The following is a 17,917-nucleotide window of genomic DNA, read 5'->3' on the forward strand; positions in this document are numbered from 1 at the left end:
ACGATATCAGTCAATAAGAAATTAATTGAAATGATTTTGAAATGTCGTAGGAACTCAACTGGGAAGTTAGCAGTGCAAATGTTGACGGTTTGATTCCCAGAGAACACGCCCACGGATAAAATGTCTAGGCTAACTGTAAGTCACTTTGGATAAATGTAAATTTATTATAATTTTACACTATATTTATGTACATTTATGATCAACAGCCCCTCTGACAGTCCTCCCACTGAAGGGTTAAATGGATTTAGCATCCACAGAGCGCTTTACTGAGGGTTAGTTATTGTGGCGCAGCGCAGAGCCTCTGGACGGCGCGCGCTGCTGCGGACACGCGCTCGAGCGCAACTTCACTACTCAGTACTGCACGCCGCCGTCAGCAGTACCAGCAAACGTAAACAATGGCGGAGCGGCTGTAAACCACAGCTCAGCGGATCCAGTTTGCCCCATGGACGGGTATTTCGCGTACGTCGGCATGGAAAACCCGACCGAAAACCCCAGCAAGGCGGCGGAGTACCTGAAAGAGCTCAATAAGATCATCGAGACCCAACAGGAGTTGCTGGAGAAGCAGAAGGTTCGTATCGAGGAGCTGGAACAGCAAGTGTCTGATCTTTGTCAGGAGAACGCGTGCTTGAAGGATCAACACCAGAGGCACCTGGCCACCTGCAGGCTACAACAACAGGGCAACAGTCACCCCACGCTGGGTGCCATCAAGGAAAATGTGATCCAGGAAAAGTATGTGCTACTTTTCACTAAGCTGTCATTGCTTGTTTCGTGCGTGTTTGGACTCTATTCAAATGATAAGGCACGCGAGTTTGATGTGGTGCTATTTAAATGACAAGTCATGACCAGGCGTATTTATTTGTTACTATAATGGATCGTTTAGTGGCACGGTATTTACGGCGAGTGAGGAAATAGCAGCACTCAAATGTCACCGTTATTCTTAACAGGGAGCGTTAATTTTATAGGCATGCCAGTATTAAATTAAATATGATCCGCTTCATACATTAAAGTAATGCTTAATGATAGTGTATCGCTATTATTGTGACTCGAAACCAGTGAGCTGTATTTGTACATGAGCTACAGTAGTTTTGGGTATACTTTGCAACGCGCCTTTTATGGTGCCAAAAGCGCACTAGGTAGGCAGCTCGATGGGTTTTTGGACAGAGCCCTGCTTATCGATTTGTGCAAAGCTGAGAGAGTTCGTGCTTAAAATTGCGAAATCATACTGTTTTTGTCATTCATGATCTTAAGAGAGCCTATTTGAGCTGGCTTTTTAGATCATAAATGCCAAAATGCTAAGTATTTCAGATACGATGGTTGTAAATTATTTCAGTCAACTAATATGTTGAATACAATGGTGAACGTTAGTTTGCTAAAATGAAACATTTTGAGATGAATCCGTCAGTCTGGGTGAATCTAGACTGATACCTGTACTGTATTCCTGAACAGCGCCCTGGACAAATCCCCACTGTGATGTAATTTGTGATGCAATTGGAAAGTCACACAGCGTGACGTCACGGCGCTCATGCAATCCCTCTATAAGACTTCTGATCTGCTCTTATTTCGCAAACCATCATAGCAGTGCTCCAGCGTCTAACATAGCTTTGTTTTTATACTATTTATGGTGGGTTCGGGGTCTATTAGGCTTTCAAAGTGGTATCACTGCAAAAGATTTTCTGGCATGTTTATGGAAATCTGCAGGAACATAAATATTTATTTTCTTGACACAGTAATGTGGTATTTTTTGAAGCCACAGTCAGATCTGGATTTTGGCTGTTATCCCTTGTAATACAGCAGATCAGCTGCGTGTCTCTTATAATCAGGGCTGGTTTTCAGGCTGGGTGTTGGCCCAATGGGTTTTTTATTATGCAGCACCTGGTTGGCCCACCTAAACTTTGTCTGAATCACATGAATTTTAAATATGATGCTGATTTTCTTGTTTCTTCTTTATTAAGCTTAAGTTCTCTAAACGTTTAATGCTCGCACACTGTTATGCATCGCCTGGCTTATATGAAAAGTTTATGATTTTGCTGTTTGTTTTGGCAATGGTGTTTTTAATAGTCTTCGTGATAGAATGCATCTCATCTGCATGCATCATTTTGATTGGCTGTGATGTTAAAGTGGTGGTTATCCTTCTCTCACTGTCCCTTCCATTCTAAGGGAGTCAGCGGTTTTCTTAAAATTTAAAAGTGTCTGGGTTCCTGCTTCTGAAAACTACAAAATAGCTGCTTGAGTGTCCAAATGGCAACTTGAAGGAAATCCTGTTGTTTTTTTTAAACCTCCAAACACAGTTCTCTGATTTACTGCTAGCTAACTGAGAAACCGTACACAGCTTTGTGGCAAAATCTGAGATTATATATCAATATATTGCTTTCAAAAAGAAAATGTACACGTATGCGCTTAGACTTCGGTTATAATGATCTGTTTTTGCAGTGAATATGGCTTTGTGGTTTTCGCTAGTGAAACACTTGTGCTGTTTGTTTTTCTTTTATTCTGTCGGTAATTTGTGTTTAAAATGTGCTAAGTTCTGAAGCGATCTTCAATGGTGGATATTGAAATCAAAGCTCAAAGTAGCACATGTTTAGCATGGATGGGAAATGGTCAGAACATTCCTAGTCACGTAGCTCAGCACTGAAATTCTGTTCTCTATCATTTCCAAGTTTTCTCCAAGGCCAGTGTCACTGCTTGTATTTATTTATTTATAGCAGTGGGTCTCAATCGGTAACATTTAGGATCAAATCCAGGCACCACTTTGTCACAACAAGAACACTTGCTCACAGGGTCTCCAGTTTGATCCCCGGCTGGGTCAGGGGGCCTTTCTGTTGGCAGGTTGTTCTCCCTGCGTCAGCTTGGGTTTTGTCCGGGTACTCCAGTTTCCTCCCACAGTCCAAAGATATGAAGGTTAGGTGAATTAACTTAATTGCCCTTCCCTCAATTTGTGTGTAGAATAACCGGTTTGCACCATAAATACAGCCATAGATGCTATAATGGCGATTTAATGCAATATGCACATGCCATATTTTGATAAATGGTAATATTCTTGAAGTTAGGAGGATGGGAATTGATAATGATTGTTATTGATGTTACATTAATAAATCCCAACAATTTATTTTTGAGAACAACTGATTTAGAGTATTGTAATGCTGGATATTAAGCTTCAACCAGTGATTTGTGTGTTGCATTTTGCATTATTCTGTGTATAGTTAAAGCCTGATTTGATCTGTGGCCAACTGCTTGGCCTCGTATCATGGAGCATTTCGCCACGTCAGCTGGTGGCTTTATGCTGACCACAGCAGGCTTGCAAATGAAGCATGGGCTGAACTGGTCAGTTAAGGCCTTGATGACTTTTGTAAAGTGTTATGTAATAAACAAAGAGGTGGGATTATTAATAATGTTTTTTTCATGATCTAGCTAGAAATGAATTAGTAAATAGAATCCAGAATTGTTCAACATTTTTACTTCTTGTTTTAAAAACCGTTTCATTGTTGTGTAAATAGTGCATTTGTTTGAATACATAAGCATGTTTCCATTGTTTCCTCTACTAAGGCTTGAATTTTGTTTATAGTTCCCTTTTGTGTTTGTAAAAAAGAAAATTATACTAGTTTCTCTGCCAATTTCTTTGTAACACTTTCTTGAAGGGAAATGTCACATTGTTGCCAATTTTATATCAAGAAGCACAGCTCGAGGGACATACAACGAATCTCATACCGTCGCTATGCAGTGTACTAACATCTCTAACTCGAAATCAATGGCTGGCAGACATCGAATGCACCTTTGCCAGAGGTGGTTCATGTCCTTGGCCAAAAATGTGCTTCTTTTCAGAATCCCCACCAATGATGTAATACCAAAGGTTTAGTTATTATTATAGTCTGCAGAAGTAGGAAAAAACAAAAATTTCACAGGTCACTTGTAAATATTTAGACTTGCAACAAAATGTAAATATTTCGTAGAAGCCATAATACGGTGCCTTTGTGTCGTTGAGATGCGTGGCAATCGGTTGCGTGCTTACGTTTGATCAGGTTCATCACCTGCAGCTTATACGCCTGCAAATGGCACGTCACAGTTTCCAGCGTGATGGATAATTAAGTGTATGAAAGGGATTGCAGAGTTGCCCAGGGCAGGAGCAGAACATGTGCTGACTGTGATGTGTTTTTTTTTTGTCCGCGAGGGAGGGACATCCATCTCGGATATTGAGACGCAGTGTATGAAACCCCTGTGTGGCCATGTAACACTGCCATTAAAATAGTAGGGGTAAACAAACATGCTGCTGTGAGCCACTGAAATATTGAAAGGCTGTGCGTCTGGTAAAATAGCTTTTTTTTAAATACTCCATGCGATGGTGTATATTAAGTATGTATTAAGTTTGCATGAGTTGTGTGACCACAGGTAGCCGAACCACAGGTAGCACAGGACGTCTTATTGAGAATTTGATTTGGTGGGTTATGACCGACTGTTTTCAATAATAGGCCCTGGTAGATATCCCATTACTGGTAAACTGCGGTTATTTGTATTGAACTTTTATTAACTGTGATTTCTTGTTCAGCATCTGTACCTATATAGAGTAAAAATGCATGCATGCAAAATACATTTTAACGACAAATAAAAATTCAATGAAAACAAGCATCCCTTAACCTGACCTTAATGTGTGCTGATCTGTGAATATTTGCACAATATTTCTTATGTACAACATTTACCTATTGATGCTGCTAATATTACTGTACATCCCATGATTAAAGGATTAGTCCATTTTCTTAAAAGAAAAATCCAGATAATTTTCTCACCACCATGTCCTCCAAATCTTTCTTTGTTCAGTCCAGAAGAAATTATGTTTTTTGAGGAAAACATTGCAGGATTTTTCTCATTTTAATGGACTTTTTATAGAGCCCTAGCCTAGAAATCTAGACGCACCCTAGCGGCCGCAAAATATATTTGCTGCCAGGGTTTAGTCTAGGCACTCACAATACACTTAACACCTCCAAAAACCAAAATTTGGTCAGGCCAATCACATCGTGTGTAGCGTCTGTGGGGCGGGCTTAACATGATGACGACAGAGCTGCAACGGTTCCTACTTGAAAACAAAGAATGGCTGCTGCTGCTGGCGAACAGCTTTCTTTTGAAGCAGCTTTGGCCGCGACTCTGGAGGAATTAGACTTATGTTTTTCTTTGAGAGAAGAGCAAATAACCCTACTGAAGTCCTTTTTAAGCAAGAAAAATGTGTTTGGAGTTTTGCCGACTGGTTACGGTAACTACGTCACCTTCTTCGTTGCTCTGATTGGTCATAGCGCTATCCTATTGCGTGCAGAGGCATTTTGAGGGACAACCTTATATCCCGCCCCTTGCATTGAGCCGTTTGTGTGAAGAGTTGCCAGACCTTACATCTTGATGTAGGTCTGGCTAACCAGGCTAATAGAGCCCAACATTTAATACTTAACTCAACACTTAACAGTTTTTTTCAACGGAGTTTAAAGGTCTATAAACAATCCCAAACGAGGCATAAGGGTCTTATCTAGCAATACGATTGTCATTTTTGACAATAAAAATAAAAATATGTACTTTTAAACCACAACTTTTCGTGTAAGTTTTTTTAAGAAAATGGAATATTCCTTTAAGACTCTCTTATGATCCAGAAAATCGAAAACTTGTGTAGCATTCTCGAGTTGACAGGGCTTCAAGTTATAATGATTGTTCATTCACAGTAGGGGAGTGTCTCTTGGTTAACTGGATTTCGGGAAGTCTTTATGTTTGTCTGAATGGGTTGACTCAAATGGAGTCAACTGTAAGCTTCTTTTTGGTCTTAATTGGGTTTCTGATTTATACATTAAATTTTTTCTGCTTAATGGAAACTGTATACAGTTCGTAATCATGTTTTGAAAGCCATGCAGTTTTCCCTGTATTGTAGTTACAGTATTGTAGTATATTATGTCTATTAAAACAGCTCTCTGGAATACTTGATTGTTATTGGTAAATAGTAACATTCTGTGGTTGGATATTAAAGCAGTATTGCACAAGAGTGTGTTATGACTGTATACACTCGCCTAAAGGATTATTAGGAACACCATACTAATACTGTGTTTGACCCTCTTTCACCTTCAGAACTGCCTTAATTCTAGGTGGCATTGATTCAACAAGGTGCTGAAAGCATTTTTTGAAATGTTGGCCCATATTGATAGGATAGCATCTTGCAGTTGATAGAGATTTGTGGGATGCACATCCAGGGTACGAAGCTCCCGTTCCACCACATCCCAAAGATGCTTTATTGGGTTGAGATCTGGTGATTGTGGACTCATTGTCATGTTCAAGAAACGAATTTGAAATGATTTGAGTTATGTGACATGGTGCATTATTCTGCTGGAAGTAGCCATCAGAGGATGGGTACATGGTGGTCATAAAAGGATGGACATGGTCAGAAACAATGCTCAGCTAGGCCGTGGCATTTAAACGATGCCCAATTGGCACTAAGGGGCCTAAAGTGTGCCAAGAAAACATCCCCCACACCATTACACCACCAGCCTGCACAGTGGTAATGAGGCATGATGGATCCATGTTCTCATTCTGTTTACGCCAAATTCTGACTCTACCATCTGAATGTTTAAAAAAAATTGAGACTCATCAGACCAGGCAATATTTTTCAAGTCTTCAACTGTCCAATTTTGGTGAGCTTGTGCAAATTGTAGCCTCTTTTTCCTATTTGTAGTGGAGATGAGTGGTACCCGGTGGGGTCTTCTGCTGTTGTAGCCCATCCGCCTCAAGGTTGTGCGTGTTGTGGCTTCACAAATGCTTTGTTGCATACCTCGGTTGTAACGAGTGGTTATTTCAGTCAAAGTTGCTCTTCTATCAGCTTGAATCAGTCAGCCCATTCTCCTCTGACCTCTAGCATCAACGAGGCATTTTCGCCAACAGGACTGCCGCATACTAAATGTTTTTCCCTTTTCACACCACTCTTCGTAAACCCTAGAAATGGTTGTGCATGAAAATCACCTTGCTGTCCCATTCTGACATTCAGTTTGTACCATAACATGACATAATTGCATTAATGAGAAATTGAACAGGTGTTCCTAATAATCCTTTAGGTGAGTGTATAAGTGCGGTTATGATTCAGCTGTAGGCATGATTATCAAAAACTTTTCTTGGTGAGACTCAGTATCTGCTATTGCTGGTACTGTACTGTAAATGAAGATTTAGTAACAGAGGCTTGTGTCCAAACTGCAAGAACAAGAATGGTTATGCTGGTTTCATATACCCACTTGTGTCCAATCAGATTCGAGCAGCAGAACTTAATCTTGAATAATTTGGTATAATGACTGTTAAACTGTATAATTAACTGTTGTCCCAGGCGCAAGCCGTTCTAGCTTTATTCCTTTCTTATCACTCCATGTTCTCACATAATTAAATAATTGAATGCCTATTTATTAATAATTTGGCAAGTGGCCAGGTAATAACTGGTGTAATGTACAGTCGAATGGTCATTATTGCAAAAAGCTCTCTGCATCTGGTTCTAATCACCCTGTTGGGGTTTATTTTGCTATGAGGCCTGTACATTGTAAACCAGTAGGTGGACTCTGCATAAAAAATGTATGAGGCTTTGTCATTGTTTCTTTCTCTTGTTTAGCTAAAGGCACCAACAATAGATATAGCAGTGATATAAATGTATTCAGTGTGAATTTTAAATAGCTAATTAATATCTCAGTTTATGCATATTCTTTGAAGAAACAAGATGATAGTTCTAGGTTAAGAGAATGGATTGTTTGATGATCATTGCTTTACACTTGTAAAAGTGATGGGAATCCTCATGGGATCTTTGCAGCTGGTTAAATGGAGGCCATATTTTATGTAGCCTCCCCAACACTTTCAGTTCAGTACTTAAGAAGCAAAATGACCAAATATATTAAGTTCTTCAGTAATAAATACCATAAAAAATTAAATGCACTTATAAATAAACTCCATACATTAATAAATAGTCTAATACACTAAAAAGTTTCCTCGAAACCACCATGCAGAGAGCCGGGTGTTGTGTTTGCAAACAATGGAGCATTATGACTTTTATCCAGTCTGTATTTTGTTGTTTTCATTTTTGTGGCAAATGCTGGGAAAACAGTGCGAGGGTAAACACATCATCTTAAAACGTTATGATTGGCCCGAAGCAGTCAGCACATACTGATGTTTATACCAGTGATCCCATTTTCAAAGACGTAAATTCAAGTCTATTTTCTTACCCCATTGGCAATTTTTTTGTTTTAAGCATAAACTGCTTCATTTTGAGAGAACCAGACTTCTGAATATCTTTTTTTCATTTTTTCTTCTTCACATCATTCCAGCATCTATGGCTATATTCATGGCAAGAACTGGTTAATCTATACACAGTTTGGGGAAGGAGCAATTTAGTGGGCCCTATTTTAACAATCTAAGCGCATTGTCTAAAGCGCATGGCGTATGGTCTAAATGGGCGTGTCAGATGCCACTTTTGCTAATTTAACGATGGGAAAAATGGTTTGTGCGCCGAGCGCACGGTCAAAAAGGGTTGTTCATATTTTCCTAATGAGTAATGGGTGTGTTTTGGGCGTAACGTGCAATAAACCAATGAGAGTCTCAGCTCTCATCCCCTTTAAAAGCCAGTTGAGCTGGCGCTATGTCTAATCCCTATTTAGATGACCGACTTTGTAAACTGATAAACTAAGCGGAGAAAGAAGACCCCCAGTTTAAGAATAATGTTAAAAAATGTGTTGTTTTCATTTTTATTGAAATTTAAATTTTTTGGATTAAATCAGTCCTTTAATCTTTCATATCTAAAAGCGTTTTTGTGCTGCTGCGCATTCATGTATGTGATAAGCAAACCGCGTTGTCGTCCCGTTTATAGGCGCATATTACTAACCCGCTCTTTAAATAACAAAAAACATATTTTGCACCATTGACTTTAGACTTTGGAGCAGGTTTTTGTTGGGCAATGGTGTAGTCTATTTTAGTTGCCTCAAAATAGCAACACGCCAACAATGCAACTGAACACCCCTTGTTTTCAGACTAGAATGCCCATGGGCGCAAAAGTGGGTGCAAATGCATTTGCTATTTAAACAACGTGGCGCTAAACGTGAAAATGATAATTGCGCAGGGTTGAAACTAGCAAAAGACACTTGCGTTGTGCATTGCGCTGGGTGTATGATAGAGCCGAGTATCTCCAATTTACCTAACTTGCATGTTTTTGGCCTGTGAGAGGAAACTGGAGGACCCTGAGTAAACCCACGCTTGACACAGGGAGAACATGCAAACTTTACACAGAAAGGCCACCTAGTCGGGGCCTGAACCGGGGACCTTCTTGCTGTGAGGCAACAGTGCCACCCACTGAGCCACTGTCCCACCTCGACTTAATACCTTAGGTTATTTTGCTTCTCATGTATTGTAAAAATACAAAATGTAACACAGTGCTTAGTCAGCTGAACCACAGGAAAAATCCTTATAGTGCAATTGTGTTAAATCATCTCTCAACGGAGATTTGTTGTAATTAGTCGCTTGTTGAAAGTGTTCATCCTTGTTTGTCATCACCACTTGATTTGCGCCCTTGATTAGACACCTGGAAAGTGCACATTCTCATACTTGTATTTGGATTCATACGGTAAATTCTCGGGCGAACTGTCAATGCTCTGTTTCTTACAATGCTGACAAACTCTAATTGACAATTGATCTTGCGGTTGATTAGCAGAGCCTCTGCGCTATTAGTCACTGAGGGCCAACAGCATGATCTGGACCTGACAAAGAGGAGATTATATTGGATTCTGTGTGAGGGAAGTCCACCGAGGAAACATAGTTTCTTACATGACAATTTGATTGATGGTGGTTTGGTTCGGTATCATGGTGTCGTTGAGGCCGAGTACATTGCCAAAAGAAAGGAAAGCTAAATAATAGTCTGTGGATCATTGGATAGTCTGGGAATGCCAGGCAATAGCTTACATTAGCTGTGTCCAAATTCTAACAATGCAGCCTCGAAGTCCACGAAGCAAACTGACATGAGACTATATTGCGTAGGAGAGTCCTCGCCTTTGAAGATTGCGACCTTTGAAGAAACAAGCCTTCTAATTGGGACACAGCTATTCAGTTTTCAAAGGATACAGCCTTCTCATTTTTGGTTGCTTTGTGGATTTTGAAAACGAAGACTGAATAGCTTTGTCGCAATTTGAAGGCTGGATCCTTTGAAGGTCACATCATTCGAAGGCGAGGACTCAGTCTTCATAGGATGCACCGTCCGAAGTCTACGAAAACTGTGAAGGCTGCAGCCTTTGTGACCTTCGAAGGATTCAGCCTGCAAATTGGGACATAGCTATTTACTATAACTGTGTTCCAATTCAAAGGCTGAATCATGTTTTATTTGTGCCAGGAGAAAAATACAGATACTTTAAATTTGAGTAGTTTATTAGCAATTTGCAAAAATTTGCGGAATTTACAGTCATTTGGTTTTATGGCCTAGTTTAAAAGCGTCATACCCAGGCAAACTGAGGGGACACATTTTGCTTCTCAAGTATAGTAAATGGATCTCGATTTAAGTACTGACAAAAATACAAAATGTAACATAATGCTCATTCAGATCCTTATAGTGCAAATGTGTTAAATCATCTCTTAAAGTGCACCTATTGCATTGCTAAAAGGCACACTATTTTCCACCGTACATTTTTGTAGCCCCAGATATCCTGCCTTCCTCAAACACATTGATTTTGTACAAAACTGATCGATCTGAAAAGCTCTGTGTCCCTGATTGGACAACTAATCTGTACGTTGTGATTGCCCTAAACACAGCTGACAGCAGCCGGAAATCTGACGCTGCTTACCATGTTTGAAAGATTCGGTCCCAATGCAATGCCAACAGGAGTTAACTTGCAGGCTGAGTCCGAAGCGGGAGGATTTATCATAATGACGGTCTTAAATAAATTGTTGCCTACAATCCATGTGTTTGTTGTAGTCCAAGAATAGAGATTTACGTTGAGATTTATGATAACTCGCGTCATCGTTTACTTTGCGGTTTGTACCTTTTGCATATTGTTAACATGTACTAATACATACCTACACACCGAAGAAAATTAAAAATTGCGAATCGAAAATTAGGTACTCTTTAATGGAGATTCAACATAATTATTCGCTTGTTGATAGCGTTCGTCCTTGTTTGTCATCACCACTTGATTTGCACCCCTGATTAGACACCTGGAAAGTGCAGGATCCAGTAAAGAATGTGTAGGATCCAGCCTTCGAATTGGAACACAGCTATTCGGTCCAATCCGAAGGCTGGATCATATTTTATTTGTGCCAGGAGAGAAATACAGATTTTTCACATTTTAGTAGTTGATTAGCAATTTGTAAAAAAAATAATAATCCGGCTCCTCTGAATTTACAGTCATTTGGTTTTATGGCCTAGTTTAAAAGCGTAACACCCAGGGAAACTGAAGGGACACATTATTGTCAGTAATAAACAATGTTTGTCTAATGTTGTGGCAGAAATTACCCATTCACGTTTAGGTTTGTTCAGTCCAACCGAGCTTTAGCAGATCAAATGTGTTAAACAAAAAATTCATCTGTGTAGCTTGAGACTTGCAAAATATCAGTGGGTATTTTAAAGGGACATTTCACTTTTTTTGAAAATATGCTCATTTTCCAGCTCTTCTAGAGTTAAACATTTGATTTTTACCGTTTTGGAATCCATTCAGCTGATCTCTGGGTCTGGCGCTAGCACTTTTAGCATAGCTTAGCACAATCCATTGAATCTGATTAGACCATTAGCATTGCGCTAAAAATAACCAAAGAGTTTCGATATTTTTCACAGGCGTAGTGATATTATGCACTGCCCGAAAATAGTCCCCTTTGTTACTTTCAATTGCAGGGGACTATTTTTGGCAGTGTGTAATATCACTACGCCTGCTGCAGCCATGTTACATCAGCAAAGACCTTGATTATTACGCCAGTTTGAGAGTATAGTTCCTGGCCCAATTCTGCTTAGAAAATCGCAACTTTTAATTTTCCGTCGTCTTAGTACACGATGTAACTACAGGAGAGTCAAGTTTATAATAGGAAAAATACCAAAACTCTTTGGTTATTTTTTAGCGTGATGCTAATGGTCTAATAAGATTCAATGGATTGTGCTAAGCTATGCTAAAAGTGGTACCGTCAGACCCGGAGATCAGCTGAATGGATTCCAAAACGGTAAGAATAAAATGTTTAACTCTAGGGGAGCTGGAAAATTAGCATATTTTTTAAGTCTTTTTAACACCTCACCATTAAGTGATCCACAAAAAATCAAAGTGCATAATATAGCCTAGTTAAATTTTAAACTGTATTTTTTTGGTCTGGCAATAAGTTAGAAACACCCATCACCAAAGGCTGCTTCAAATGTTAGCTGGCTTTTAACAGATATTGAATGTTTGCCCATCAGGCCTTTCACTGTTTTCAGAGTTGATCGGCAATCCATTATTATGATTATACATCTGCTTTGCCAATATTATGTTATCTTCCAGCAGTGACATAAAATACAGACCCTTATAACGGCATAGCACACGACAGGCATAGGGTTACCTTTTAGTAAAGATTTGTCAAATTTATAAGCCTAGAGTTACACACTGTAAAAATGTGATAAATTGTGATGCTTTAAGCAGAACAGATGCGGTGTCAAATGTTTTGCAGGAATGCAAATGGAAACTAATAGCGTGGTTCTCTCAGCTTGGTCTTAACATGTGGTCGGGTCAAGATTTCAAACTCCTGGCAAACGTATTAGTGGGGCAGGGTCCACCTTAATGATTTTGTCTCTTATCATAAGCTTAATATCCATTTCAAAGTGTTCCTCCGCTCCAATTCCGGTGTCATGAGGCGTGAACTACATTACTACATAAATAGTAATTTAGAAAAGTTCCAACTCATTCAAGAGCATAATATGTTTTTCTTCTCTGTGCAATTCTTCTACGTATAAATTCCTTGCGGAGGCAATGTTAGCTCAGAAACACTTGTGTTTTGAAGCAATTACAGCTCGCTGCAACTTTTGCCTTAAATGAAAGTGTTCATCTTAGCAGAACTTTTATTTATTTAGGCACTAGTGCAAAGTGAACGATGGATGAAAGGAAGGTGACTATTATCAGGAATGTATTGAAAAGAGACGTAACCAAGGCTTCTGGGGAATTGCCTAAAGCATCAATTCCCCAGCTGAGGTTGAACACACACTCTCCTCCAGCACTTAGCTTTATAAATACAGTCCAGTCAAAACTCACTTCAACTGGAGCCACTTTGTGATAGTCACGGTGCGCCACAGAGATAGCCAACTGTCTTCTGCTTTTAATAGCCTTTCCCTTAGGGGTTTTAGGGTTTGTTGAAACACCCGCTGTGTTGGAAATGGACTGTCTTCGTCTGGCTCATGAATGATCTGTCTCGCCCTTTTTCATGGGATTTGTGAAGCAACGGCAGCCAATCCATCACGTATGATGGGCAAGACATTTAGTAAATACCAAAAAAAATCTTCATGTGGAGAGACAAGATTCATTATATTTCATCTCATGAGACAGATGTTGTCCATTATTCATCAATAACTGGTGGCATAGCCTGTTAATGACGTCAAATTGTCATGCATGTTATGTACCTTTTTGGGTACTTTCTCCGTCCATCCATCCATCCATTTTATCTGCGTATCTATATGTGTCTGACTGTCTATCTCTCTGTCTGTCTATACACTGTATAAAGTTGGTTCAACTTAAAAAGTTACTTCAATAAGTAAAACCTTAAGAATTTTGTTTGTTCAACTTACATTTTTCACCTAAAGTGAAACTAAAGTGAAAATGTATGTTGAATAAACTTTTAGGTGTTACCAGTTGAAGTAATTTTTTGTGGTTTGGTGGTTGAGGAGATTCCCCCATTCATATGTAAAGCGCCTTGAGCACTGGAAAAGCGCTATATAAATGTAACTAATTATTATTAGTTATTATTATTATTACTTCAAGTTGATCCAACTTATCACTTTTCAGTGTATGCATACAATCTCATTTTTGATGGTGGAATTTAGCTGCTTTTGCATTCGAGCTCTGCATGTCTATTCATCCATTTATTTCTAACTATCTATCTACACTATCTATTTGTCTCGTCTGTCTGTCTGTCTGTCTGATCCAATAAGGTCAAAGTGCATGATATCTCTGGTGTAGTTAAATTCTAAACTGTATTTTAAGTTTGGTAATTTTGTTTGGGACATTCAACATGAGTGAGGATCCACCATCCCTAAAGGCTGGCTTAAATGTTAGCTGAGTTTAAATAGATATTGAATGTTTGCCCATCAGGCATTTCACTGTTTACGCCTCAGAGTTGATCGGCAATCCATCATTACGATTATGCATCTGCTTTGCCAATATTGTTATATTACCTGCCTGCAGTAACATAAAGTATAAACCTGTATGACTGCATAACACACACCGGAATCAGAAAGCGACTGAGTCATGCTTTTTAATCTGAAACCTGTACTGTAGGTCTGTCTGTATATTATTTCATCCGTCTATATATTCTTTCTGATCATTTTTGCACTAACAAAAAGGCACAAACTTCGTATTTATTTCACCCATGTTTCACCCGAATTGAAGAGAAACGTGAAATATATCTAATTTGATGAATTCACTAGCCAGCCTGTGAGTGCACCGTAGTGCTCTTCAGTGCAGAGACTGGTCAAAGTGCTTTGCTCTCAGATTCTTTGATAAATGGTTACGTGCTTTCAGCCGAGTTAAGCAGCGAGCCAAACTCCCACAGCACTAAGTTTTCAATGACAGTTTGATTTGAACGCAGCGTCTTTCCTCCGAGCAGCGCGTCAAAATCCGCCGGAACGCAGACCGTGGTGCGCTCCTAATCTCTGCATTCAATTTGGCCCCATTACTCCTAGAAGTGGCTGACAGGAGAGGGCAGGGCGCGTGAGAGGAGAGATTTAATCCAGCGCTGGGGAACGTTCTCTAAATCACGGCCTGAGGGAGGGTAGATTAGTGGCCCCATGCGCAGCGTGCTCTTGCTCTCTCTCGGGTACCAGAGCAGGTGAGTGGCTGTGTCATGCTGGCGGTTTCCATCTCTGTAGTTCTCTCTCCCTAATGCTGTGTTTCTCTGAAGCAATAAGCCACAAAGGCCACGTGTTACGGTGATTTTTTTTACCCCGCTGCGTGTCTCAATGCGGATTGCCATTTACAGCCGTTTTACTACTGCAATGTGGTCTGTGTCTGAGTGAAAACGGAGTGGGGGAGAAATGTAGGACGGGATTTGATTTGAACCTTTGGGAATTTATTGGGTTGCAGTTGGAGCTGTGTGTTTTTTATTATTTCCCCTTACAAAACATTACTGTGGCAGTACCATGAAAGAGTAATGGTATCAGATTGTTGTAGTGCTTTGGTTAAGGTGCTTTGATATACAGTATGAGACCCTGTCCAGGCTAACATCTCTAATAATAATCAAATTATGAGATTGGGAGCATTACAGTTTGATTCAATCATTGAGTTCACATTGATTTGAATCTTTTTAGTAATTTTTAGGGGCATTTTTGCCTTTATTTAAAGCGTCCATAACACATGCTGTTTCTGCTTATCTGATGTTAATCTGGAGTACCTATAGAGTAGTATTGCATCCTTCATATCTTCGAAGAGTCTTTAGTTTTATCAGATTTTTAAAAGACAGATTAGACTTACAGAGTCTTTCCGATAACGTAAAAAAACATTTTGGAAGAAGGAGTTACTAGCTGCGGGAGGAGCGAGTCCGAGTCAACACTATACAACACTGACTGGATAACTTATGATTCACTTCATGTTCTTCTTGTTAATATAATATGCACTTACTCACCTATTTCCAATGTAACACAGAAGTCTTACTTATCACATGCAACTCATGACCCGGTTGGGACTTTTCAATAAAATCCAGCGTTAAACAAACGCAAAACTCCGCTGCTAGCCCGGATAAACAAACTACATCCATTGTTTCCTTAATGTTGGCTTTCTTCTCCTTACATCCAAAAACACACTTCTTTCTTTCGTGCAATTGTTGAGTTTGATATAAAACAAAGCTGTCGCTTGAAGTAATGCCTGTAACTTACCGTCTATCCCGCACATTGACATGTGAGTGTGTTTTTTTTGGGGAATTGCCCATAAAAACAAGTAATACGTATAGCTTACACCTGAAATGACAGCTGGACTCATAATCGAAACTTGTACGAACCCTGGTGAAGTGCATTCGACACAGAAATACTCTGTAACACGTCCAAATGCTTTTTTTGACACTTTCCATTTGTTTAGCATAAGGAAACCAACTCTTATGCTACAAACACACCAAACGCGGGAATCGCGTTACTTGCTCAAGATTACATGCGGGATTTAACTTCGTGTCATGCCAATTTTTGAGGCAAATAGCGGCAAACCCGTCATCCATATCACGTCATTCATATCGTCCCACGCGAGGACGCATCTGATTGCATCTGATTGCATCTTTGCATTGACTTTGTATGTAATCTACTCGCGCAAATTGTTGAACTTGCGTCTGTTGTGAACTCACAGTTAAACTGTTTTAAAAAGTCAAAGTGCATAAAAATACAGTTGAACCCCCATCCCCCCCAACAGTGAGTGAGGAGAGGACAGGAAAGTACAGGGAGAAGAGAGGGTTATGGGACCGGGAAATGACCACAAGCCGGGAATCGAACTCAGGTTGCCGAAAGTGTGAAAGCATCACATGTCAGACACTACCCACTACACCATCGGCTCATCACGTTGACTAAGATCATGTCAAAGATCAAAATCAATGTTATCAAGTCAAGGTTATTTTCATGGAATGTTCTTGAATAACTTTATGTATAAAACAGTAAATCACAAACCACGACTTTAGAAAGGTTTTTACAGACAGGGTCATGTTATTTACCATAGTATTACCATATTTACTGTACATGCACCTTCAAGGTTCTTCAAATAATAACATAGTGCTACTATTGCAAAGTGCATAAAAACCATTTGTTAGTGTTTATTTTGTGTCTTTTTGACATTTTCTTTCATATCTGTATTCTAAGCTCCGGCGGGTCGACGTATGCGGCAGAACAAATGTGGCCCCTGGGGTCCACAGTTCGGGGAAGGTGGGGATGGATCTGTCTTGAAGAGACTGAGATCGATGATGAAGATTTGCTCGGCTCTGTTCACCCCTGCGGCATTGCTTTAATAGCTACCCCAAAAGTCCCCTTTTAGATTTCTGAGTGTCCTGGCTTGGCCATGGTTCACGGCAGCTGCTGGCAGTCGCCTTGATGGGTGTATTCTGTGTACTGTTGCGATTCATGTATAGCTTTGTCGCAATCTGAAGTCGGCACTCTTTGAGGCACTCCAAAATACTCAGATTTGAATGTAGAAAAAATTGAAGCAATGATTGAGGCATTGCACTTCTCAAGTGTGCTACTGTGTGGTCAAGAAACAATACGGTAGCTGTGGAGTTTTTCTCAATCATTCTCAATAGAAACCACAATCAGCAGCCTCTGACTCATCTCCAAGCGCCTATAAATCAATTTTGTGTTATTACAGTAGTGGTAGGAGAGACTGATTCTGAATTTATGAGCATTTGTGACCCCAGCCAGAATTGAGGAGGCCTTATGACTTGTTTATGTTCTCTGTGGATATTTGCTGCAATGTAATGTTGTGTTCATTTCCACTTCTAGTTCATCTGAAGTCAGCCTTGTGGCCTGATGTGGTGATCAGCTGTTCATTTTGAGTGTCTTGTTATTGATTAATATTGAAAATGTATGTCTGCGGTCTAGGAAAAACAATCAATAGGGAGCAATAAAATGTTTCCATATTGAAAAGTATGTTAACTTGCGTATTTGTTGTCAACTAGCTGTTGCCCCATAGTCTAGCTTACAATGTTGAAGTGCACCTATTTCATTGCTAAAAACAATGTTATTTTGTGTATTTGGTATAATACAATG

The 17,917-nt window shown here is 39.7% G+C and overlaps 1 protein-coding gene across 3 annotated transcripts in view; it reads left to right on the top strand.

Moving 5' to 3' along the window:
* Positions 1–279: 279 nt before the first annotated feature.
* Positions 280–17,917, top strand: part of iqsec1b (IQ motif and Sec7 domain ArfGEF 1b) — a 207,658-nt gene continuing 190,020 nt past the window's right edge. For 2 of the 3 annotated variants that reach the window (XM_065241197.2, XM_065241203.2), the window contains exon 1: positions 280–729. In XM_065241197.2, the coding sequence (XP_065097269.1) occupies positions 443–729 (287 nt within the window). In that variant the 5' untranslated portion in view covers positions 280–442. The remainder of the gene's footprint in view (positions 730–17,917) is intronic. The other variant, XM_065241202.2, reaches the window with a different exon arrangement.

The sequence above is a fragment of the Paramisgurnus dabryanus genome, chromosome 14, assembly GCF_030506205.2.
Source record: "Paramisgurnus dabryanus chromosome 14, PD_genome_1.1, whole genome shotgun sequence".
NCBI classification, from domain to species: domain Eukaryota; kingdom Metazoa; phylum Chordata; class Actinopteri; order Cypriniformes; family Cobitidae; genus Paramisgurnus; species Paramisgurnus dabryanus.